This window comes from Coregonus lavaretus (genome assembly GCF_964263955.1).
Source record: "Coregonus lavaretus genome assembly, contig: HAP1_SCAFFOLD_1225, whole genome shotgun sequence".
Taxonomy (NCBI): domain Eukaryota; kingdom Metazoa; phylum Chordata; class Actinopteri; order Salmoniformes; family Salmonidae; genus Coregonus; species Coregonus lavaretus.
In genome coordinates, this window is record NW_028160119.1 from 35001 (window position 1) to 59373 (window position 24373).

General features: G+C 43.9%; 1 protein-coding gene across 1 annotated transcript in view; it reads left to right on the forward strand.

The window, feature by feature from the left end:
• Window positions 1–24373, forward strand: part of pde8a (phosphodiesterase 8A) — a gene marked incomplete at its 5' end in the record, with an annotated part of 55956 nt that overhangs the window by 17674 nt on the left and 13909 nt on the right. The window contains 5 exons of the mRNA XM_084196528.1: window positions 954–1031; window positions 4936–5006; window positions 10846–11010; window positions 21693–21741; window positions 21854–21986. Coding sequence (XP_084052654.1) covers window positions 954–1031; window positions 4936–5006; window positions 10846–11010; window positions 21693–21741; window positions 21854–21986 — 496 coding nt within the window. The remainder of the gene's footprint in view (window positions 1–953; window positions 1032–4935; window positions 5007–10845; window positions 11011–21692; window positions 21742–21853; window positions 21987–24373) is intronic.

Below are 24373 nucleotides of genomic sequence, written 5' to 3' on the forward strand. Positions count from 1 at the left end.
GAACATACCTGTAACTAGAAGGACATACAGAACATACCTGTAACTAGAAGGACATACAGAGCATACCTGTAACTAGAAGGACATACAGAGCATACCTGCTGTAACTAGAAGGACATACAGAACATACCTGTAACTAGAAGGACATACAGAACATACCTGTAACTAGAAGGACATACAGAACATACCTGTTGTAACTAGAAGGACATACAGAACATACCTGCTGTAACTAGAAGGACATACAGAACATACCTGTAACTAGAAGGACATACAGAACATACCTGCTGTAACTAGAAGGACACACAGAACATACCTGCTGTAACTAGAAGGACATACAGAACATACCTGTAACTAGAAGGACATACAGAACATACCTGCTGTAACTAGAAGGACACACAGAACATACCTGCTGTAACTAGAAGGACATACAGAACATACCTGTAACTAGAAGGACATACAGAACATACCTGTAACTAGAAGGACATACAGAACATACCTGTAACTAGAAGGACATACAGAGCATACCTGTAACTAGAAGGACATACAGAACATACCTGCTGTAACTAGAAGGACATATAGAACATACCTGTAACTAGAAGGACATACAGAACATACCTGTAACTAGAAGGACATACAGAACATACCTGTAACTAGAAGGACATACAGAACATACCTGAAGGATGACCTGTGTAAGTTTTGGTTTTACTATCCTTGTTGGGACCTGAAGTCCTGTTGGGACCTGAAGTCCTGTTGGGACCACAAGGAAAAAGGCTATTTTAGGCTTAGTGGTTAGGGTTAGGGTTAAAATTAGGGATTCGAGTTAGGGTTAGGGGTTAAGGTTAAGGGTTAGGGAAAATAGGATTTTGAATGGGAATCAATTGTTTGGGTCCACACAAGGATAGTAAAACAAACGTGTGTGTGTGTGTGTGCCTGTGTGTGTGTTTTCCCCTCCCTAGACATCCAGTCCAGTAAGCATAAGGACCGGAGGAAAGGCTCGTTGGATGTCAGATCAACTACGTCTCGAGGGAGCGATGGTGAGAGGAGTGGGACAGAGAGGGAGACTATGGAAATATTCTAGAGACCTTATGAAAGACAAGTCTTCTGTTGAGCACCTGTTTTTCTATTAAAACAGCGTTACAAATTAAATGTATTAATATTAGTTGATTATTATTATTATTTGACTTCTACTTGTTTATTGGACACATCTTTGGAGATAGATACTTATCATGACATGTGACTAGTGAGGAAAAAGCCAGTGTCGTTGCGTCTACGGTGAAGTCTTCCTCTCCTGGTCTCTCCTCGTCTCTTTTCTCATTTAGACTCTTTTTAGACCTAATTTAGTCTGGTTCCCATTAGTACGTAGTTAGTAAAACAGTTAGTAAATAGACCTAATTTAGGATGGTTCCCATTAGTACGTAGTTAGTAAAACAGTTAGTAAATAGACCTAATTTAGGATGGTTCCCATTAGTACGTAGTTAGTAAAACAGTTAGTAAATAGACCTAATTTAGGATGGTTCCCATTAGTACGTAGTTAGTAAAACAGTTAGTAAATAGACCTAATTTAGGATGGTTCCCATTAGTATGTAGTTAGTAAAACAGTTAGTAAATAGACCTAATTTAGGATGGTTCCCATTAGTACGTAGTTAGTAAAACAGTTAGTAAATAGACCTAATTTAGGATGGTTCCCATTAGTATGTAGTTAGTAAAACAGTTAGTAAATAGACCTAATTTAGGCTGGTTCCCATTAGTACGTAGTTAGTAAAACAGTTAGTAAATAGACCTAATTTAGGATGGTTCCCATTAGTATGTAGTTAGTAAAACAGTTAGTAAATAGACCTAATTTAGGATGGTTCCCATTAGTACGTAGTTAGTAAAACAGTTAGTAAATAGACCTAATTTAGGATGGTTCCCATTAGTATGTAGTTAGTAAAACAGTTAGTAAATAGACCTAATTTAGGCTGGTTCCCATTAGTACGTAGTTAGTAAAACAGTTAGTAAATAGACCTAATTTAGGATGGTCCCCATTAGTATGTAGTTAGTAAAACAGTTAGTAAATAGACCTAATTTAGGCTGGTTCCCATTAGTACGTAGTTAGTAAAACAGTTAGTAAATAGACCTAATTTAGGATGGTTCCCATTAGTACATAGTTAGTAAAACAGTTAGTAAATAGACCTAATTTAGGATGGTTCCCATTAGTATGTAGTTAGTAAAACAGTTAGTAAATAGACCTAATTTAGGCTGGTTCCCATTAGTACGTAGTTAGTAAAACAGTTAGTAAATAGACCTAATTTAGGATGGTTCCCATTAGTATGTAGTTAGTAAAACAGTTAGTAAATAGACCTAATTTAGGCTGGTTCCCATTAGTACATCGTTAGTAAAACAGTTAGTAAATAGACCTAATTTAGGCTGGTTCCCATTAGTACGTAGTTAGTAAAACAGTTAGTAAATAGACATAATTTAGGCTGGTTCCCATTAGTACGTAGTTAGTAAAACAGTTAGTAAATAGACCTAATTTAGGATGGTTCCCATTAGTACGTAGTTAGTAAAACAGTTAGTAAATAGACCTAATTTAGGATGGTTCCCATTAGTACATAGTTAGTAAAACAGTTAGTAAATAGACCTAATTTAGGCTGGTTCCCATTAGTACGTAGTTAGTAAAACAGTTAGTAAATAGACCTAATTTAGGCTGGTTCCCATTAGTACGTAGTTAGTAAAACAGTTTGTAAATAGACCTAATTTAGGCTGGTTCCCATTAATACGTAGTTAGTAAAACAGTTAGTAAATAGACCTAATTTAGGCTGGTTCCCATTAGTACGTAGTTAGTAAAACAGTTAGTAAATAGACCTAATTTAGGCTGGTTCCCATTAGTACGTAGTTAGTAAAACAGTTAGTAAATAGACCTAACTTAGGCTGGTTCCCATTAGTACGTAGTTAGTAAAACAGTTAGTAAATAGACCTAATTTAGGCTGGTTCCCATTAGTACGTAGTTAGTAAAACAGTTAGTAAATAGACCTAATTTAGGCTGGTTCCCATTAGTACGTAGTTAGTAAAACAGTTAGTAAATAGACCTAATTTAGGCTGGTTCCCATTAGTACGTAGTTAGTAAAACAGTTAGTAAATAGACCTAATTTAGGATGGTTCCCATTAGTACATAGTTAGTAAAACAGTTAGTAAATAGACCTAATTTAGGATGGTTCCCATTAGTATGTAGTTAGTAAAACAGTTAGTAAATAGACCTAATTTAGGCTGGTTCCCATTAGTACGTAGTTAGTAAAACAGTTAGTAAATAGACCTAATTTAGGATGGTTCCCATTAGTATGTAGTTAGTAAAACAGTTAGTAAATAGACCTAATTTAGGCTGGTTCCCATTAGTACATCGTTAGTAAAACAGTTAGTAAATAGACCTAATTTAGGCTGGTTCCCATTAGTACGTAGTTAGTAAAACAGTTAGTAAATAGACATAATTTAGGCTGGTTCCCATTAGTACGTAGTTAGTAAAACAGTTAGTAAATAGACCTAATTTAGGATGGTTCCCATTAGTACATAGTTAGTAAAACAGTTAGTAAATAGACCTAATTTAGGATGGTTCCCATTAGTACATAGTTAGTAAAACAGTTAGTAAATAGACCTAATTTAGGCTGGTTCCCATTAGTACGTAGTTAGTAAAACAGTTAGTAAATAGACCTAATTTAGGCTGGTTCCCATTAGTACGTAGTTAGTAAAACAGTTTGTAAATAGACCTAATTTAGGCTGGTTCCCATTAATACGTAGTTAGTAAAACAGTTAGTAAATAGACCTAATTTAGTCTGGTTCCCATTAGTACGTAGTTAGTAAAACAGTTAGTAAATAGACCTAATTTAGGCTGGTTCCCATTAGTACGTAGTTAGTAAAACAGTTAGTAAATAGACCTAACTTAGGCTGGTTCCCATTAGTACGTAGTTAGTAAAACAGTTAGTAAATAGACCTAATTTAGGCTGGTTCCCATTAGTACGTAGTTAGTAAAACAGTTAGTAAATAGACCTAATTTAGGCTGGTTCCCATTAGTACGTAGTTAGTAAAACAGTTAGTAAATAGACCTAATTTAGGATGGTTCCCATTAGTACGTAGTTAGTAAAACAGTTAGTAAATAGACCTAATTTAGGCTGGTTCCCATTAGTACGTAGTTAGTAAAACAGTTAGTAAATAGACCTAATTTAGGCTGGTTCCCATTAGTACGTAGTTAGTAAAACAGTTAGTAAATAGACATAATTTAGGCTGGTTCCCATTAGTACGTAGTTAGTAAAACAGTTAGTAAATAGACCTAATTTAGGATGGTTCCCATTAGTATGTAGTTAGTAAAACAGTTTGTAAATATACCTAATTTAGGCTGGTTCCCATTAGTACGTAGTTAGTAAAACAGTTAGTAAATAGACCTAATTTAGGATGGTCCCCATTAGTACGTAGTTAGTAAAACAGTTAGTAAATAGACCTAATTTAGGCTGGTTCCCATTAGTACGTAGTTAGTAAAACAGTTAGTAAATAGACCTAATTTAGGCTGGTTCCCATTAGTACGTAGTTAGTAAAACAGTTAGTAAATAGACCTAATTTAGGATGGTTCCCATTAGTATGTAGTTAGTAAAACAGTTTGTAAATAGACCTAACTTAGGCTGGTTCCCATTAGTACGTAGTTAGTAAAACAGTTAGTAAATAGACCTAATTTAGGCTGGTTCCCATTAGTACGTAGTTAGTAAAACAGTTAGTAAATAGACCTAATTTAGGCTGGTTCCCATTAGTACGTAGTTAGTAAAACAGTTAGTAAATAGACCTAATTTAGGATGGTTCCCATTAGTATGTAGTTAGTAAAACAGTTAGTAAATAGTCTGTAAGCCATTGTGTTATTTGCTGATGTATCTTTGGTATAAAGCTTAGTTGTGGTTGAGTTTGTCCTCGTGTTTACAGGCAGTTCGCAGAGAAGGCACTCCTCCATGGCCAGAATCCACTCCATGACCATCGAAGCTCCAATCACCAAGGTAGCTACGTTTCATTGAATTACTTACACAACTCCGTCATTTAGTATATAGTAATATAGTCATTTAATAGGATCTCTGTGGTACTCAAAGTTCCGTCACATGATAAATCCTCGTCCCCAAGGTTCCGTCACATGATAAATCCTCGTCCCCAAGGTTCCGTCACATGACCACTCCTAGTCCCCAAGGTTCTGTCATATGACCACTCCTAGTCCCCAAGGTTCCGTCACATGACCACTCCTAGTCCCCAAGTTTCTGTCACATGACTGCGGGGAGTTCCTGAGTTTCGTCACATGACACTGTAGTCAATCCCTGTAGCTGTTCCCTCCTAGAATAAAGCAATGGGAGGAGCTGCTGATGATGTGTGCTGATATCTTTATGCTGTGTGTGTGTGTGTGTGTGTGTGTGTGTGTGTGTGTGTGTGTGTGTGTGTGTGTGCAAACTGTATACAGCTGCATCAAGTTAGTTCTGTCAGTTCCTACAATTGTCCCACCTCTCCTCAGTCTCTGGCTGTAGTAGAAACTACTCCCACCTCTCCTCAGTCTCTGGCTGTAGTAGAAACTACTCCCACCTCTCCTCAGTCTCTGGCTGTAGTATAAACTACTCCCACCTCTCCTCAGTCTCTGGCGGTAGTATAAACTACTCCCACCTCTCCTCAGTCTCTGGCTGTAGTAGAAACTACTCCCACCTCTCCTCAGTCTCTGGCTGTAGTATAAACTACTCCCACCTCTCCTCAGTCTCTGGCTGTAGTATAAACTACTCCCACCTCTCCCCAGTCTCTGGCTGTAGTAGAAACTACTCCCACCTCTCCTCAGTCTCTGGCTGTAGTAGAAACTACTCCCACCTCTCCCCAGTCTCTGGCTGTAGTAGAAACTACTCCCACCTCTCCTCAGTCTCTGGCTGTAGTAGAAACTACTCCCACCTCTCCTCAGTCTCTGGCTGTAGTAGAAACTACTCCCACCTCTCCTCAGTCTCTGGCTGTAGTAGAAACTACTCCCACCTCTCCCCAGTCTCTGGCTGTAGTAGAAACTACTCCCACCTCTCCTCAGTCTCTGGCTGTAGTAGAAACTACTCCCACCTCTCCTCAGTCTCTGGCTGTAGTATAAACTACTCCCACCTCTCCTCAGTCTCTGGCTGTAGTATAAACTACTCCCACCTCTCCTCAGTCTCTGGCTGTAGTAGAAACTACTCCCACCTCTCCTCAGTCTCTGGCTGTAGTAGAAACTACTCCCACCTCTCCCCAGTCTCTGGCTGTAGTATAAACTACTCCCACCTCTCCTCAGTCTCTGGCTGTAGTATAAACTACTCCCACCTCTCCCCAGTCTCTGGCTGTAGTATAAACTACTCCCACCTCTCCCCAGTCTCTGGCTGTAGTATAAACTACTCCCACCTCTCCCCAGTCTCTGGCTGTAGTATAAACTACTCCCACCTCTCCCCAGTCTCTGGCTGTAGTAGAAACTACTCCCACCTCTCCTCAGTCTCTGGCTGTAGTAGAAACTACTCCCACCTCTCCCCAGTCTCTGGCTGTAGTATAAACTACTCCCACCTCTCCTCAGTCTCTGGCTGTAGTAGAAACTACTCCCACCTCTCCTCAGTCTCTGGCTGTAGTATAAACTACTCCCACCTCTCCCCAGTCTCTGGCTGTAGTAGAAACTACTCCCACCTCTCCCCAGTCTCTGGCTGTAGTATAAACTACTCCCACCTCTCCCCAGTCTCTGGCTGTAGTAGAAACTACTCCCACCTCTCCTCAGTCTCTGGCTGTAGTATAAACTACTCCCACCTCTCCTCAGTCTCTGGCTGTAGTAGAAACTACTCCCACCTCTCCCCAGTCTCTGGCTGTAGTATAAACTACTCCCACCTCTCCCCAGTCTCTGGCTGTAGTATAAACTACTCCCACCTCTCCTCAGTCTCTGGCTGTAGTAGAAACTACTCCCACCTCTCCTCAGTCTCTGGCTGTAGTATAAACTACTCCCACCTCTCCTCAGTCTCTGGCTGTAGTAGAAACTACTCCCACCTCTCCCCAGTCTCTGGCTGTAGTATAAACTACTCCCACCTCTCCTCAGTCTCTGGCTGTAGTAGAAACTACTCCCACCTCTCCTCAGTCTCTGGCTGTAGTAGAAACTACTCCCACCTCTCCTCAGTCTCTGGCTGTAGTAGAAACTACTCCCACCTCTCCCCAGTCTCTGGCTGTAGTATAAACTACTCCCACCTCTCCTCAGTCTCTGGCTGTAGTATAAACTACTCCCACCTCTCCTCAGTCTCTGGCTGTAGTAGAAACTACTCCCACCTCTCCTCAGTCTCTGGCTGTAGTAGAAACTACTCCCACCTCTCCTCAGTCTCTGGCTGTAGTAGAAACTACTCCCACCTCTCCTCAGTCTCTGGCTGTAGTAGAAACTACTCCCACCTCTCCTCAGTCTCTGGCTGTAGTAGAAACTACTCCCACCTCTCCTCAGTCTCTGGCTGTAGTAGAAACTACTCCCACCTCTCCTCAGTCTCTGGCTGTAGTATAAACTACTCCCACCTCTCCCCAGTCTCTGGCTGTAGTATAAACTACTCCCACCTCTCCTCAGTCTCTGGCTGTAGTAGAAACTACTCCCACCTCTCCTCAGTCTCTGGCTGTAGTATAAACTACTCCCACCTCTCCTCAGTCTCTGGCTGTAGTATAAACTACTCCCACCTCTCCTCAGTCTCTGGCTGTAGTAGAAACTACTCCCACCTCTCCTCAGTCTCTGGCTGTAGTAGAAACTACTCCCACCTCTCCTCAGTCTCTGGCTGTAGTAGAAACTACTCCCACCTCTCCTCAGTCTCTGGCTGTAGTATAAACTACTCCCACCTCTCCTCAGTCTCTGGCTGTAGTAGAAACTACTCCCACCTCTCCCCAGTCTCTGGCTGTAGTAGAAACTACTCCCACCTCTCCTCAGTCTCTGGCTGTAGTAGAAACTACTCCCACCTCTCCTCAGTCTCTGGCTGTAGTATAAACTACTCCCACCTCTCCTCAGTCTCTGGCTGTAGTAGAAACTACTCCCACCTCTCCTCAGTCTCTGGCTGTAGTAGAAACTACTCCCACCTCTCCTCAGTCTCTGGCTGTAGTAGAAACTACTCCCACCTCTCCTCAGTCTCTGGCTGTAGTAGAAACTACTCCCACCTCTCCTCAGTCTCTGGCTGTAGTAGAAACTACTCCCACCTCTCCTCAGTCTCTGGCTGTAGTAGAAACTACTCCCACCTCTCCTCAGTCTCTGGCTGTAGTATAAACTACTCCCACCTCTCCTCAGTCTCTGGCTGTAGTAGAAACTACTCCCACCTCTCCCCAGTCTCTGGCTGTAGTATAAACTACTCCCACCTCTCCTCAGTCTCTGGCTGTAGTAGAAACTACTCCCACCTCTCCTCAGTCTCTGGCTGTAGTATAAACTACTCCCACCTCTCCTCAGTCTCTGGCTGTAGTAGAAACTACTCCCACCTCTCCTCAGTCTCTGGCTGTAGTAGAAACTACTCCCACCTCTCCTCAGTCTCTGGCTGTAGTATAAACTACTCCCACCTCTCCTCAGTCTCTGGCTGTAGTATAAACTACTCCCACCTCTCCTCAGTCTCTGGCTGTAGTAGAAACTACTCCCACCTCTCCTCAGTCTCTGGCTGTAGTAGAAACTACTCCCACCTCTCCTCAGTCTCTGGCTGTAGTAGAAACTACTCCCACCTCTCCTCAGTCTCTGGCTGTAGTATAAACTACTCCCACCTCTCCTCAGTCTCTGGCTGTAGTAGAAACTACTCCCACCTCTCCTCAGTCTCTGGCTGTAGTAGAAACTACTCCCACCTCTCCTCAGTCTCTGGCTGTAGTAGAAACTACTCCCACCTCTCCCCAGTCTCTGGCTGTAGTAGAAACTACTCCCACCTCTCCCCAGTCTCTGGCTGTAGTAGAAACTACTCCCACCTCTCCCCAGTCTCTGGCTGTAGTAGAAACTACTCCCACCTCTCCCCAGTCTCTGGCTGTAGTAGAAACTACTCCCACCTCTCCTCAGTCTCTGGCTGTAGTAGAAACTACTCCCACCTCTCCCCAGTCTCTGGCTGTAGTAGAAACTACTCCCACCTCTCCTCAGTCTCTGGCTGTAGTAGAAACTACTCCCACCTCTCCTCAGTCTCTGGCTGTAGTAGAAACTACTCCCACCTCTCCTCAGTCTCTGGCTGTAGTATAAACTACTCCCACCTCTCCTCAGTCTCTGGCTGTAGTATAAACTACTCCCACCTCTCCTCAGTCTCTGGCTGTAGTAGAAACTACTCCCACCTCTCCTCAGTCTCTGGCTGTAGTAGAAACTACTCCCACCTCTCCTCAGTCTCTGGCTGTAGTAGAAACTACTCCCACCTCTCCTCAGTCTCTGGCTGTAGTAGAAACTACTCCCACCTCTCCTCAGTCTCTGGCTGTAGTAGAAACTACTCCCACCTCTCCTCAGTCTCTGGCTGTAGTAGAAACTACTCCCACCTCTCCTCAGTCTCTGGCTGTAGTAGAAACTACTCCCACCTCTCCTCAGTCTCTGGCTGTAGTATAAACTACTCCCACCTCTCCCCAGTCTCTGGCTGTAGTAGAAACTACTCCCACCTCTCCCCAGTCTCTGGCTGTAGTAGAAACTACTCCCACCTCTCCCCAGTCTCTGGCTGTAGTATAAACTACTCCCACCTCTCCTCAGTCTCTGGCTGTAGTAGAAACTACTCCCACCTCTCCTCAGTCTCTGGCTGTAGTATAAACTACTCCCACCTCTCCTCAGTCTCTGGCTGTAGTAGAAACTACTCCCACCTCTCCTCAGTCTCTGGCTGTAGTATAAACTACTCCCACCTCTCCTCAGTCTCTGGCTGTAGTAGAAACTACTCCCACCTCTCCTCAGTCTCTGGCTGTAGTATAAACTACTCCCACCTCTCCTCAGTCTCTGGCTGTAGTAGAAACTACTCCCACCTCTCCCCAGTCTCTGGCTGTAGTAGAAACTACTCCCACCTCTCCTCAGTCTCTGGCTGTAGTAGAAACTACTCCCACCTCTCCTCAGTCTCTGGCTGTAGTAGAAACTACTCCCACCTCTCCCCAGTCTCTGGCTGTAGTAGAAACTACTCCCACCTCTCCTCAGTCTCTGGCTGTAGTAGAAACTACTCCCACCTCTCCTCAGTCTCTGGCTGTAGTATAAACTACTCCCACCTCTCCTCAGTCTCTGGCTGTAGTAGAAACTACTCCCACCTCTCCTCAGTCTCTGGCTGTAGTATAAACTACTCCCACCTCTCCTCAGTCTCTGGCTGTAGTAGAAACTACTCCCACCTCTCCCCAGTCTCTGGCTGTAGTAGAAACTACTCCCACCTCTCCTCAGTCTCTGGCTGTAGTATAAACTACTCCCACCTCTCCTCAGTCTCTGGCTGTAGTAGAAACTACTCCCACCTCTCCTCAGTCTCTGGCTGTAGTAGAAACATGATATCTCTCTCTCTATCTAACCATGATATCTCTCTCTCTATCTAACCATGATATCTTTCTGTATCTAACCATGATATCTCTCTCTCTATCTAACCATGATATCTTTCTGTATCTAACCATGATATCTTTCTGTATCTAACCATGATATCTTTCTGTATCTAACCATGATATCTTTCTGTATCTAACCATGATATCTTTCTGTATCTAACCATGATATCTTTCTGTATCTAACCATGATATCTTTCTGTATCTAACCATGATATCTTTCTTTCTCTCGCTCTAATTCAAATGTTTTATTGGCATACATTTGTTTACCACATACTGTACATGGCCACAGTAAACATATAGAAAGATGACAGAGATAAATACAAATTATACCACTGAACCCCCTCGTCCCTCCAGGTGATCAACATCATCAACGCGGCCCAGGAGTCTAGTCCTATGCCTGTAGCAGAGGCCCTGGACCGGGTCCTGGAGATCCTGAGGACCACAGAGCTCTACTCTCCTCAGCTGGGCACCAAGGAGGAAGACCCCCATACTAACGACCTGGTGGGAGGACTGATGACGGTAAGGGTCAGGGGTTAGGGGTCAATAGATGCAGAGCTCTACTCTCCTCAGCTGGGCACCAAGGAGGAAGACCCCCATACTAACGACCTGGTGGGAGGACTGATGACGGTAAGGGTCAGGGGTTAGGGGTCAATAGATGCAGAGCTCTACTCTCCTCAGCTGGGCACCAAGGAGGAAGACCCCCATACTAACGACCTGGTGGGAGGACTGATGACGGTAAGGGTCAGGGGTTAGGGGTCAATAGATGCAGAGCTCTACTCTCCTCAGCTGGGCACCAAGGAGGAAGTGTGTGTATGCACGCCTGTGTACAGTAATGTGTACGTGAGCCTGTGTGTGTCTCTGTTTACTGTGTGTGTGTGTGTGTGTGTGTGTGTGTGTGTGTGTGTGTGTGTGTGTGTCAGAGTAGAGAGAGAGGGTGCCAGGTTGCCAGTCCTGGCTGATGCCTCAGAGGAAGTGATAGATTGTCCTTTGTGCTCCAGTCGGCTTGAGAGGAAAGGCCACACAAACACAAACACACTGAAACACACACCGACACACTGAAACAAACACACACTGAAACACACACTGACACACTGAAACACACACTGAAACACACACTGACACACTGAAACACACACACACACTGAAACACACACTGAAACAAACACACACTGAAACACATACTGACACACTGAAACACACACTGACACACTGAAACACACACTGACACACTGAAACACACACTGACACACTGAAACACACACTGACACACTGAAACACACACTGAAACACTGAAACACACACTGAAACACACACTGACACACTGAAACACACACTGAAACACACACACACTGACACACACACTGAAACACACACTGAAACACACACACACTGACACACTGAAACACACACACTGACACACACTGAAACACACACTGACACACTGAAACACACACTGAAACACACACTGACACACTGAAACACACACTGAAACACACACTGACACACTGAAACACACACTGACACACTGAAACACACACACTAAAACACTGAAACACACACACACACACACACACACTGAAACACACACACACACACACTGAAACACACACACTGAAACATACACACTTAAACACACACACACTGAATCAGAAACACATACTGAAACACACACACTGGCTGACACTCCTGTCTTCCTCTGGTCTCCAGTGGTCTGGAAACATCCTGTTCTTAGGAAGACTAGATGAATGAGCATGACTTTACTTGAACATAGACTGACAGGATGTATGTGAGAGAGGGGGAGAGAGAGAGAGAGAGGGGGGGGGAGAGAGTGAGAGAGGGAGAGAGAGGGGGAGGGGGGGGAGAGAGTGAGAGAGGGAGAGAGAGGGGGAGAGGGAGAGAGAGGGAGAGAGAGGGGGAGAGAGGGGGGAGAGGGAGAGGAGAGAGAGGGGGAGGAGAGAGAGGGGGAGGGGGAGGGAGGGAGAGAGGGGGAGGAGAGAGAGAGAGGGGGGAGGGGGGAGGGAGGGAGAGAGAGAGTGAGGGAGGGAGAGAGGGGGGAGAGAGAGGGGGAGGGAGCGAGGGAGGGAGAGAGGGAGGGAGAGAGGGAGGGAGGGAGGGAGAGAGAGAAGGGGGGAGGGAGGACGGACTATAGACAGATGAAATCAGAGAGCCATGAACTATCTGAATGGTATTGTTATCTTGTGTGGTGGTCCATTCCAGATGATTATTTATATAGATTGTCATGGGTTTAATACGTTTACCATTAGCTATATATTCTGTGGAGCAAGATCTTTTTTTCCACCCAAAACTGATTTAGTACTGCATGTAGAGTGATTTTTTTTCTAGGCCAGTACTGTAGTTATAGCGATTGATTCCCTGTGCATTGAGCAGATAGCGCCACACAGACAGAATGTTCAAAGCGGAGCTGAGCTGTTGTGGAATGAGGAGAGGACAGTCTTTAAATAGCTGCTGTGTACAGAAGCACCGCTGCGATCCGACAATGTAGGGTCAAAGATGAACCCTGCTCCTCTTCCTTTCTCACTCGCTAAGTAAACACTCCTCTCTCAGTGACACACACACACACACACTGCAGACGCTGTAGTAGCCATGGTGAGAGTACTTCCTGTTAGCTACTACTCCACAGCCGTGCTGTGAGATACTGAGAGCCATTCAGTTAAGAGCAGAGAAATCATCTCTCTCACCTCAGAGTGTGTGTCATTCACAGCCAAACCGTGCTGTGGTGACAACAACAGGAACACACACACTACAGATGCTATAGCTGCCTTGGCCAATGCCCATCCACAATGTGCTGTAGCCTGCTGTGGTGACAACAACAGGAAAATGTCATAAGGATTTTGGAGAGATCCATTATAGACTTGTGTGACACATTGACATGGTCCACATTGGATTTATATCTGTTTTATAGTGTCCATTTTGACACCACTGTACGGTTCACAAATGTGGTAATAAACATTCTCCAAACCATATTTTAGTTTGATTTACACAGACTTAACCTTGGCTGCAACATTAGTTAGTTCTAACTCATTACATGTCTGTCTGGTAGAGGAACAAGGGGGTTAGTTCTAACTCTACATGTCTGTCTAGTAGAGGCACAAGGGGGTTAGTTCTAACTCATTACATGTCTGTCTGGTAGAGGAACAAGGGGGTTAGTTCTAACTCTACATGTCTGTCTGGTAGAGGAACAAGGGGGTTAGTTCTAACTCTACATGTCTGTCTGGTAGAGGAACAAGGGGGTTAGTTCTAACTCTATATGTCTGTCTGGTAGAGGAACAAGGGGGTTAGTTCTAACTCTACATGTCTGTCTGGTAGAGGAACAAGGGGGTTAGTTCTAACTCTACATGTCTGTCTGGTAGAGGAACAAGGGGGTTAGTTCTAACTCTACATGTCTGTCTGGTAGAGGAACAAGGGGGTTAGTTCTAACTCTACATGTCTGTCTGGTAGAGGAACAAGGGGGTTAGTTCTAACTCTACATGTCTGTCTGGTAGAGGAACAAGGGAGTTAGTTCTAACTCTACATGTCTGTCTGGTAGAGGAACAAGGGGGTTAGTTCTAACTCATTACATGTCTGTCTGGTAGAGGAACAAGGGGGTTAGTTCTAACTCTACATGTCTGTCTGGTAGAGGAACAAGGGGGTTAGTTCTAACTCTACATGTCTGTCTGGTAGAGGAACAAGGGGGTTAGTTCTAACTCTACGTGTATGTCTAGTAGAGGGACAAGGGGGTTAGTTCTAACTCTACATGTCTGTCTGGTAGGGGAACAAGGGAGTTAGTTCTAACTCATTACATGTATGTCTGGTAGAGGAACAAGGGGGTTAGTTCTAACTCTACATGTCTGTCTAGTAGAGGAACAAGGGGGTTAGTTCTAACTCTACATGTCTGTCTGGTAGAGGAACAAGGGGGTTAGTTCTAACTCTACATGTCTGTCTGGTAGAGGAACAAGGGGGTTAGTTCTAACTCATTACATGTCTGTCTGGTAGGGGAACAAGGGGGTTAGTTCTAACTCTACATGTCTGTCTGGTAGAGGAACAAGTGGGTTAGTTCTAACTCTACATGTCTGTCTGGTAGAGGAACAAGGGGGTTAGTTCTAACTCTACATGTCTGTCTGGTAGAGGAACAAGGGGGTTAGTTCTAACTCTACATGTCTGTCTGGTAGAGGAACAAGGGGGTTAGTTCTAACTCTACATGTCTGTCTGGTAGAGGAACAAGGGGGTTAGTTCTAACTCTACATGTCTGTCTGGTAGAGGAAAACAAGGGGGTTAGTTCTAACTCTACATGTCTGTCTGGTAGAGGAACAAGGGGGTTAGTTCTAACTCTACATGTCTGTCTGGTAGAGGAACAAGGGGGTTAGTTCTAACTCTACATGTCTGTCTGGTAGAGGAACAAGGGGGTTAGTTCTAACTCTACATGTCTGTCTGGTAGAGGAACAAGGGGGTTAGTTCTAACTCATTACATGTCTGTCTGGTAGAGGAACAAGGGGGTTAGTTCTAACTCTACATGTCTGTCTGGTAGAGGAACAAGGGGGTTAGTTCTAACTCTACATGTCTGTCTGGTAGAGGAACAAGGGGGTTAGTTCTAACTCTACATGTCTGTCTGGTAGAGGAACAAGGGGGTTAGTTCTAACTCTACATGTCTGTCTGGTAGAGGAACAAGGGAGTTAGTTCTAACTCTACATGTCTGTCTGGTAGGGGAACAAGGGGGTTAGTTCTAACTCTACATGTCTGTCTGGTAGAGGAACAAGGGGGTTAGTTCTAACTCTACATGTCTGTCTGGTAGAGGAACAAGGGGGTTAGTTCTAACTCTACATGTCTGTCTGGTAGAGGAACAAGGGGGTTAGTTCTAACTCTACATGTCTGTCTGGTAGAGGAACAAGGGGGTTAGTTCTAACTCTACATGTCTGTCTGGTAGAGGAACAAGGGGGTTAGTTCTAACTCTACATGTCTGTCTGGTAGAGGAACAAGGGGGTTAGTTCTAACTCTACATGTCTGTCTGGTAGAGGAACAAGGGGGTTAGTTCTAACTCTACATGTCTGTCTGGTAGAGGAACAAGGGGGTTAGTTCTAACTCATTACATGTATGTCTGGTAGAGGAACAAGGGGGTTAGTTCTAACGCTACATGTCTGTCTGGTAGAGGAACAAGGGGGTTAATTCTAACTCTATATGTCTGTCTGGTAGAGGAACAAGGGGGTTAGTTCTAACTCATTACATGTATGTCTGGTAGAGGAACAAGGGGGTTAGTTCTAACGCTACATGTCTGTCTGGTAGAGGAACAAGGGGGTTAATTCTAACTCTACATGTGTGTCTGGTAGAGGAACAAGGGGGTTAGTTCTAACTCTACATGTCTGTCTGGTAGAGGAACAAGGGGGTTAGTTCTAACTCTACATGTGTGTCTGGTAGAGGAACAAGGGGGTTAGTTCTAACTCTACATGTCTGTCTGGTAGAGGAACAAGGGGGTTAGTTCTAACTCTACATGTCTGTCTGGTAGAGGAACAAGGGGGTTAGTTCTAACTCTATATGTCTGTCTGGTAGAGGAACAAGGGGGTTAGTTCTAACTCTACATGTCTGTCTGGTAGAGGAACAAGGGGGTTAGTTCTAACTCTACATGTCTGTCTGGTAGAGGAACAAGGGGGTTAGTTCTAACTCTACATGTCTGTCTGGTAGAGGAACAAGGGGGTTAGTTCTAACTCTACATGTCTGTCTGGTAGAGGAACAAGGGGGTTAGTTCTAACTCTACATGTCTGTCTGGTAGAGGAACAAGGGGGTTAGTTCTAACTCTACATGTCTGTCTGGTAGAGGAACAAGGGGGTTAGTTCTAACTCTACATGTCTGTCTGGTAGAGGAACGATGGGGTTAGTTCTAACTCTACATGTCTGTCTGGTAGAGGAACAAGGGGGTTAGTTCTAACTCATTACATGTCTGTCTGGTAGAGGAACAAGGGGGTTAGTTCTAACTCTACATGTCTGTCTGGTAGAGGAACAGGGGGGTTAGTTCTAACTCTACATGTCTGTCTGGTAGAGGAACAAGGGGGTTAGTTCTAACTCTACATGTCTGTCTGGTAGAGGAACAAGGGGGTTAGTTCTAACTCATTACATGTATGTATGGTAGAGGAACAAGGGGGTTAGTTCTAACTCTACATGTCTGTCTAGTAGAGGAACAAGGGGGTTAGTTCTAACTCATTACATGTCTGTCTGGTAGAGGAACAAGGGGGTTAGTTCTAACTCTACATGTCTGTCTGGTAGAGGAACAAGGGGGTTAGTTCTAACTCTACATGTCTGTCTGGTAGAGGCACAAGGGGGTTAGTTCTAACTCTACATGTCTGTCTGGTAGAGGAACAAGGGGGTTAGTTCTAACTCTACATGTCTGTCTGGTAGAGGAACAAGGGGGTTAGTTCTAACTCTACATGTCTGTCTGGTAGAGGAACAAGGGGGTTAGTTCTAACTCTACATGTCTGTCTGGTAGAGGAACAAGGGGGTTAGTTCTAACTCTACATGTCTGTCTGGTAGAGGAACAAGGGGGTTAGTTCTAACTCTACATGTCTGTCTGGTAGAGGAACAAGGGGGTTAGTTCTAACTCTACATGTCTGTCTGGTAGAGGAACAAGGGGGTTAGTTCTAACTCTACATGTCTGTCTGGTAGAGGAACAATGGGGTTAGTTGTAACTCTACATGTATGTCTGGTAGTGGAACAATGGGGTTAGTTTTAACTCATTACATGTCTGTCTGGTAGAGGAACAAGGGGGTTAGTTTTAACTCATTACATGTCTGTCTGGTAGAGGAACAAGGGGGTTAGTTCTAACTCTACATGTCTGTCTGGTAGAGGAACAAGGGGGTTAGTTCTAATTATATATGTCTGTCTGGTAGAGGAACAAGGGGGTTAGTTCTAACTCTACATGTCTGTATGGTAGAGGAACAAGGGGGTTAGTTCTAACTCATTACATGTATGTCTGGTAGAGGAACAAGGGGGTTAGTTATAACTCTACATGTCTGTCTGGTAGAGGAACAAGGGGGTTAGTTCTAACTCTACATGTCTGTCTGGTAGAGGAACAAGGGGGTTAGTTCTAACTCTATATGTCTGTCTGGTAGAGGAACAAGGGGGTTAGTTCTAACTCTACATGTCTGTATGGTAGAGGAACAAGGGGGTTAGTTCTAACTCTACATGTCTGTCTGGTAGAGGAACAAGGGGGTTAGTTCTAACTCTACATGTCTGTCTGGTAGAGGAACAAGGGGGTTAGTTCTAACTCTATATGTCTGTCTGGTAGAGGAACAAGGGGGTTAGTTCTAACTCTACATGTCTGTCTGGTAGAGGAACAAGGGGGTTAGTTCTAACTCTACATGTCTGTCTGGTAGAGGAACAAGGGGGTTAGTTCTAACTCTACATGTCTGTCTGGTAGAGGAACAAGGGGGTTAGTTCTAACTCTACATGTCTGTCTGGTAGAGGACAAGGGGGTTAGTTCTAACTCTACATGTCTGTCTGGTAGAGGAACAAGGGGGTTAGTTCTAACTCTACATGTCTGTCTGGTAGAGGAACAAGGGGGTTAGTTCTAACTCTACATGTCTGTCTGGTAGAGGCACAAGGGGGTTAGTTCTAACTCATTACATGTCTGTCTGGTAGAGGAACAAGGGGGTTAGTTCTAACTCTACATGTCTGTCTGGTAGAGGAACAAGGGGGTTAGTTCTAACTCTACATGTCTGTCTGGTAGAGGAACAAGGGGGTTAGTTCTAACTCTACATGTCTGTCTGGTAGAGGAACAAGGGGGTTAGTTCTAACTCTACATGTCTGTCTGGTAGAGGAACAAGGGGGTTAGTTCTAACTCTACATGTCTGTCTGGTAGAGGAACAAGGGGGTTAGTTCTAACTCATTACATGTCTGTCTGGTAGAGGAACAAGGGGGTTAGTTCTAACTCTACATGTCTGTCTGGTAGAGGAACAAGGGGGTTAGTTCTAACTCATTACATGTATGTCTGGTAGAGGAACAAGGGGGTTAGTTCTAACTCTACATGTCTGTCTGGTAGAGGAACAAGGGGGTTAGTTCTAACTCTACATGTCTGTCTGGTAGAGGGACAAGGGGGTTAGTTCTAACTACATGTCTGTCTGGTAGAGGAACAAGGGGGTTAGTTCTAACTCTACATGTCTGTCTGGTAGAGGAACAAGGGGGTTAGTTCTAACTCTACATGTCTGTCTGGTAGAGGAACAAGGGGGTTAGTTCTAACTCTACATGTATGTCTGGTAGAGGAACAAGGGGGTTAGTTCTAACTCTACATGTCTGTCTGGTAGAGGAACAAGGGGGTTAGTTCTAACTATACATGTCTGTCTGGTAGAGGAACAAGGGGGTTAGTTCTAACTATACATGTCTGTCTGGTAGAGGAACAAGGGGGTTAGTTCTAACTCTACATGTCTGTCTGGTAGAGGAACAAGGGGGTTAGTTCTAACTCTACATGTCTGTCTGGTAGAGGAACAAGGGGGTTAGTTCTAACTCTACATGTCTGTCTGGTAGAGGAACAAGGGGGTTAGTTCTAACTCATTACATGTATGTCTGGTAGAGGAACAAGGGGGTTAGTTCTAACTCTACATGTCTGTCTGGTAGAGGAACAAGGGGGTTAGTTCTAACTCATTACATGTATGTCTGGTAGAGGAACAAGGGGGTTAGTTCTAACTCTACATGTCTGTCTGGTAGAGGAATAAGGGGGTTAGTTCTAACTCTACATGTCTGTCTGGTAGAGGGACAAGGGGGTTAGTTCTAACTACATGTCTGTCTGGTAGAGGGACAAGGGGGTTAGTTCTAACTCTACATGTCTGTCTGGTAGAGGAACAAGGGGGTTAGTTCTAACTCTACATGTATGTCTGGTAGAGGAACAAGGGGGTTAGTTCTAACTCTACATGTATGTCTGGTAGAGGAACAAGGGGGTTAGTGCTAACTCTACATGTATGTCTGGTAGAGGAACAAGGGGGTTAGTTCTAACTCTACATGTCTGTCTGGTAGAGGAACAAGGGGGTTAGTTCTAACTCTACATGTCTGTCTGGTAGAGGAACAAGGGGGTTAGTTCTAACTCTACATGTCTGTCTGGTAGAGGAACAAGGGGGTTAGTTCTAACTCTACATGTCTGTCTGGTAGAGGAACAAGGGAGTTAGTTCTAACTCTACATGTCTGTCTGGTAGAGGAACAAGGGGGTTAGTTCTAACTCTACATGTCTGTCTGGTAGAGGAACAAGGGGGTTAGTTCTAACTCTACATGTCTGTCTGGTAGAGGAACAAGGGGGTTAGTGCTAACTCTACATGTATGTCTGGTAGAGGAACAAGGGGGTTAGTTCTAACTCTACATGTCTGTCTGGTAGAGGAACAAGGGAGTTAGTTCTAACTCTACATGTCTGTCTGGTAGAGGAACAAGGGGGTTAGTTCTAACTCTACATGTCTGTCTGGTAGAGGAACAAGGGGGTTAGTTCTAACTCTACATGTATGTCTGGTAGAGGAACAAGGGGGTTAGTTCTAACTCTACATGTCTGTCTGGTAGAGGAACAAGGGGGTTAGTTCTAACTCTACATGTATGTCTGGTAGAGGAACAAGGGGGTTAGTTCTAACTCTACATGTCTGTCTGGTAGAGGAACAAGGGGGTTAGTTCTAACTCATTACATGTCTGTCTGGTAGAGGAACAAGGGGGTTAGTTCTAACTCTACATGTCTGTCTGGTAGAGGAACAAGGGGGTTAGTTCTAACTCATTACATGTATGTCTGGTAGAGGAACAAGGGGGTTAGTTCTAACTCTACATGTCTGTCTGGTAGAGGAACAAGGGGGTTAGTTCTAACTCTACATGTCTGTCTGGTAGAGGAACAAGGGGGTTAGTTCTAACTCTACATGTCTGTCTGGTAGAGGAACAAGGGGGTTAGTTCTAACTCTACATGTCTGTCTGGTAGGGGAACAAGGGGGTTAGTTCTAACTCTACATGTCTGTCTGGTAGAGGAACAAGGGGGTTAGTTCTAACTCTACATGTCTGTCTGGTAGAGGAACAAGGGGGTTAGTTCTAACTCTACATGTCTGTCTGGTAGAGGAACAAGGGGGTTAGTTCTAACTCATTACATGTCTGTCTGGTAGAGGAACAAGGGGGTTAGTTCTAACTCTACATGTCTGTCTGGTAGAGGAACAAGGGGGTTAGTTCTAACTCATTACATGTATGTCTGGTAGAGGAACAAGGGGGTTAGTTCTAACTCTACATGTCTGTCTGGTAGAGGAACAAGGGGGTTAGTTCTAACTCTACATGTCTGTCTGGTAGAGGAACAAGGGGGTTAGTTCTAACTCTACATGTCTGTCTGGTAGAGGAACAAGGGGGTTAGTTCTAACTCTACATGTCTGTCTGGTAGGGGAACAAGGGGGTTAGTTCTAACTCTACATGTCTGTCTGGTAGAGGCACAAGGGGGTTAGTTCTAACTCTACATGTATGTCTGGTAGAGGCACAAGGGGGTTAGTTCTAACTCTACATGTATGTCTGGTAGAGGAAAAAGGGGGTTAGTTCTAACTCTACATGTCTGTCTGGTAGAGGAACAAGGGGGTTAGTTCTAACTCTACATGTCTGTCTGGTAGAGGAACAAGGGGGTTAGTTCTAACTCTACATGTCTGTCTGGTAGAGGAACAAGGGGGTTAGTTCTAACTCTACATGTCTGTCTGGTAGAGGAACAAGGGGGTTAGTTCTAACTCTACATGTCTGTCTGGTAGAGGAACAAGGGGGTTAGTTCTAACTCTACATGTCTGTCTGGTAGAGGAACAAGGGGGTTAGTTCTAACTCTACATGTCTGTCTGGTAGAGGAACAAGGGGGTTAGTTCTAACTCTACATGTCTGTCTGGTAGAGGAACAAGGGGGTTAGTTCTAACTCTACATGTCTGTCTGGTAGAGGAACAAGGGGGTTAGTTCTAACTCTACATGTCTGTCTGGTAGAGGAACAAGGGGGTTAGTTCTAACTCTACATGTCTGTCTGTGCCTCCCAAACACTTGCATCATAACAGAAGAAGGATGAGGAAACATCTATTAAAGTGATACATGGTTATGGATTGGGCGTAGGAGTTGAATGACATTGATGATATTCATTTGATTTGACAGACAGTGTTTGCTCCAGAATTCTGAAACTATTGACTAGTATAATTATTATGTTAGATATTTTTATATTTTCGTCTCTCTCTCTCTCTCTCTCTTATTCCTTCACAGGATGGCTTGCGCAGATTGTCAGGAAACGAATACATCTTTGCTACCAAGCGTACGTACAGTATTGTTCTCCTGGCATAGTGATGAAGATGATGATGAAGATGATCACGTAAAGCTCCATTTTGATTTGTCTCTCTCATCCCCCCCACCCTCCTCCCTCTCAGAGCCCCACCTCCCGAGTCACTTAGCCATGCCCCTGTCGTTGAATGACATCCCTCCTCGCGTTGCCCAGACGATGGAGAATGAAGACTCCTGGGACTTTGACATCTTCAACCTGGAGACTGCCTGCCTGAAACGGTGAGGGGAGATTTTAACACTGTAATAACATATTCAACCTGGAGACTGCCTGCCTGAAACGGTGAGGGGAGATTTTAACACTGTAATAACAGCTTCAACCTGGAGACTGCCTGCCTGAAACGGTGAGGGGAGATTTTAACACTGTAATAACAGCTTCAACCTGGAGACTGCCTGCCTGAAACGGTGAGGGGAGATTTTAACACTGTAATAACAGCTTCAACCTGGAGACTGCCTGCCTGAAACGGTGAGGGGAGATTTTAACACTGTAATAACACCTTCAACCTGGAGACTGCCTGCCTGAAACGGTGAGGGGAGATTTTAACACTGTAATAACAACTTCAACCTGGAGACTGCCTGCCTGAAACGGTGAGGGGAGATTACAACATACATCTCTACTGTGGTTTGGTTTAGAGAGGGCCAGAGCTACAGAAATACAGAGCTCCTAAAACTCTATCTGTTTCAGTACTGTACACAGACTGGAGAGCTAATGTTTGTGTCCTAAATGGGACCATATTCCCTGTATAGTGCACTACTTTTAACCAGAGCCATATGGGTGATTCCTTACGAAACCAGGACAAATAAATACCATGATTTGGGGGATTTTCACTTAATTTTATCCATAGCATGTTCATTTGGAGGAATGATTATTGACATATATTTGGCATTTGTATCTAAAAGCATATTTGAGAAATAATGAATTGAAGTTGAAATATTTGTGACATTGTGGCTTTACCCAGGCCTCCTTTAAGACTTGATGATGTTTCATCTGTAGGTACAAAGCAAACATTGGTGTCATATGAACCTTTATCTCTTGCTCTGTAATATGAATAGTATTTTGATTTCAATAACAATTTTCTTACATTAATTTATGAATATTGACAAATATAAACATGAATATGTTTTTAATTTGCCAAATTTTTCAATATATTGTTGAAGATAATATACTCTACAGGCATATCAAAGTTCCTGAGTGGGATCTCTGCTAGTTTTAAAGTTATGGCCCATTTTATACATAGAAATTGGCATAGTAGGCAATGTAACCAATCACAGCCCTCCTTTTACTTGTATCATTGCACGTCCTGCAAATCACCAGCAGAGGGCTGGTCATTTTAGAATCCATTTTCACATTCACTCTGTTGGTAATGCTAACAAATCATAACTCTAACAGTAGCAGAGATCCCACTATGGAACTTTGATATGCCCGTAGAGTATATTATGTTCTTGTTCAACAATACATTGAAAAATTTGCCAAATTCAAAAACGGTATATTTTCTATATTCATGTTTATATTTTTCTGTATTCATTTAAGTTGCAGAAATCTAAATCCTACTCACATTACAGAGCAAGCGGTGAACTTTTATATGACACCAATGTTTGTTTTGTTTCATCTACAGATTAAACATTATGGAGTTTTAAAGGAGGCCTGTATAAGGCCAAAATGTCACAAATATTAAAACATAAATTCATTATTTCTCAATTATGCTTTAAAGAGATTCTCCGGTAAGCTCAAATGCGAGGGGCTGAAGCTCATTGGCTAGAACTCGAATTGCTAGGGGGCTGGCCCACGTGGGGGGAAATGTAGGGAAAATGGCGCAAGGCAGCTTCAAGAAACAGTCATTTTCAAACTAGGGATTTCGTAGCTAATTGAGGTAAGATTAATTCTGCTCATAGATTATGCATGTATGAACTACAAATTGACACATCCAGCCCAAAGCGGCAGGTTTATCAAATACATTCTTAGTCGCCAAACTACCAGAACATGTCTTTAAGATGCAAATATCAAATATATGCCAACAATCCTTCCTTCAAAGGACCATTCTATGGGATTACATTATGTGAAAATCCCCCAAATCATGTTTTATTTTGGCGGGTTTCGTGAGGAATCACCCATATGGGCCCTGGTGAAAAGTAGTGCACTATATAGGGAATAGGGTGCCATCTGAGACACACTCCATGAATATCAGTCATATTGTGTGATGTAACCTACCTGTTGAGTGTTCTCCCGAGTGGCGCAGTGGTCTAAGGCACTGCATTGCAGTGCTATCTGTGTCACTAGAGATCCTGGTTCGAATCCAGGCTCTGTCGTAGCCGGCCGTGACCGGGAGACCCATAGGGCGGCGCACAATTGGCCCAGCGTCGTCCAGGGTAGGGGAGGGAATGGCCGGCAGGGATGTAGCTCAGTTGGTAGAGCATGGCGTTTGCAACGCCAGGGTTGTGGGTTCGATTCCCACGGGGGGCCAGTATGAAAAATAAAAAAATAATGTATGCACTCACTAACTGTAAGTCGCTCTGGATAAGAGCGTCTGCTAAATGACTAAAATGTAAATGTAGAGGGATTGGATTGGGAAACTGTGTTATGGCAGAAGAGATGTGGTTACACAGTGTAC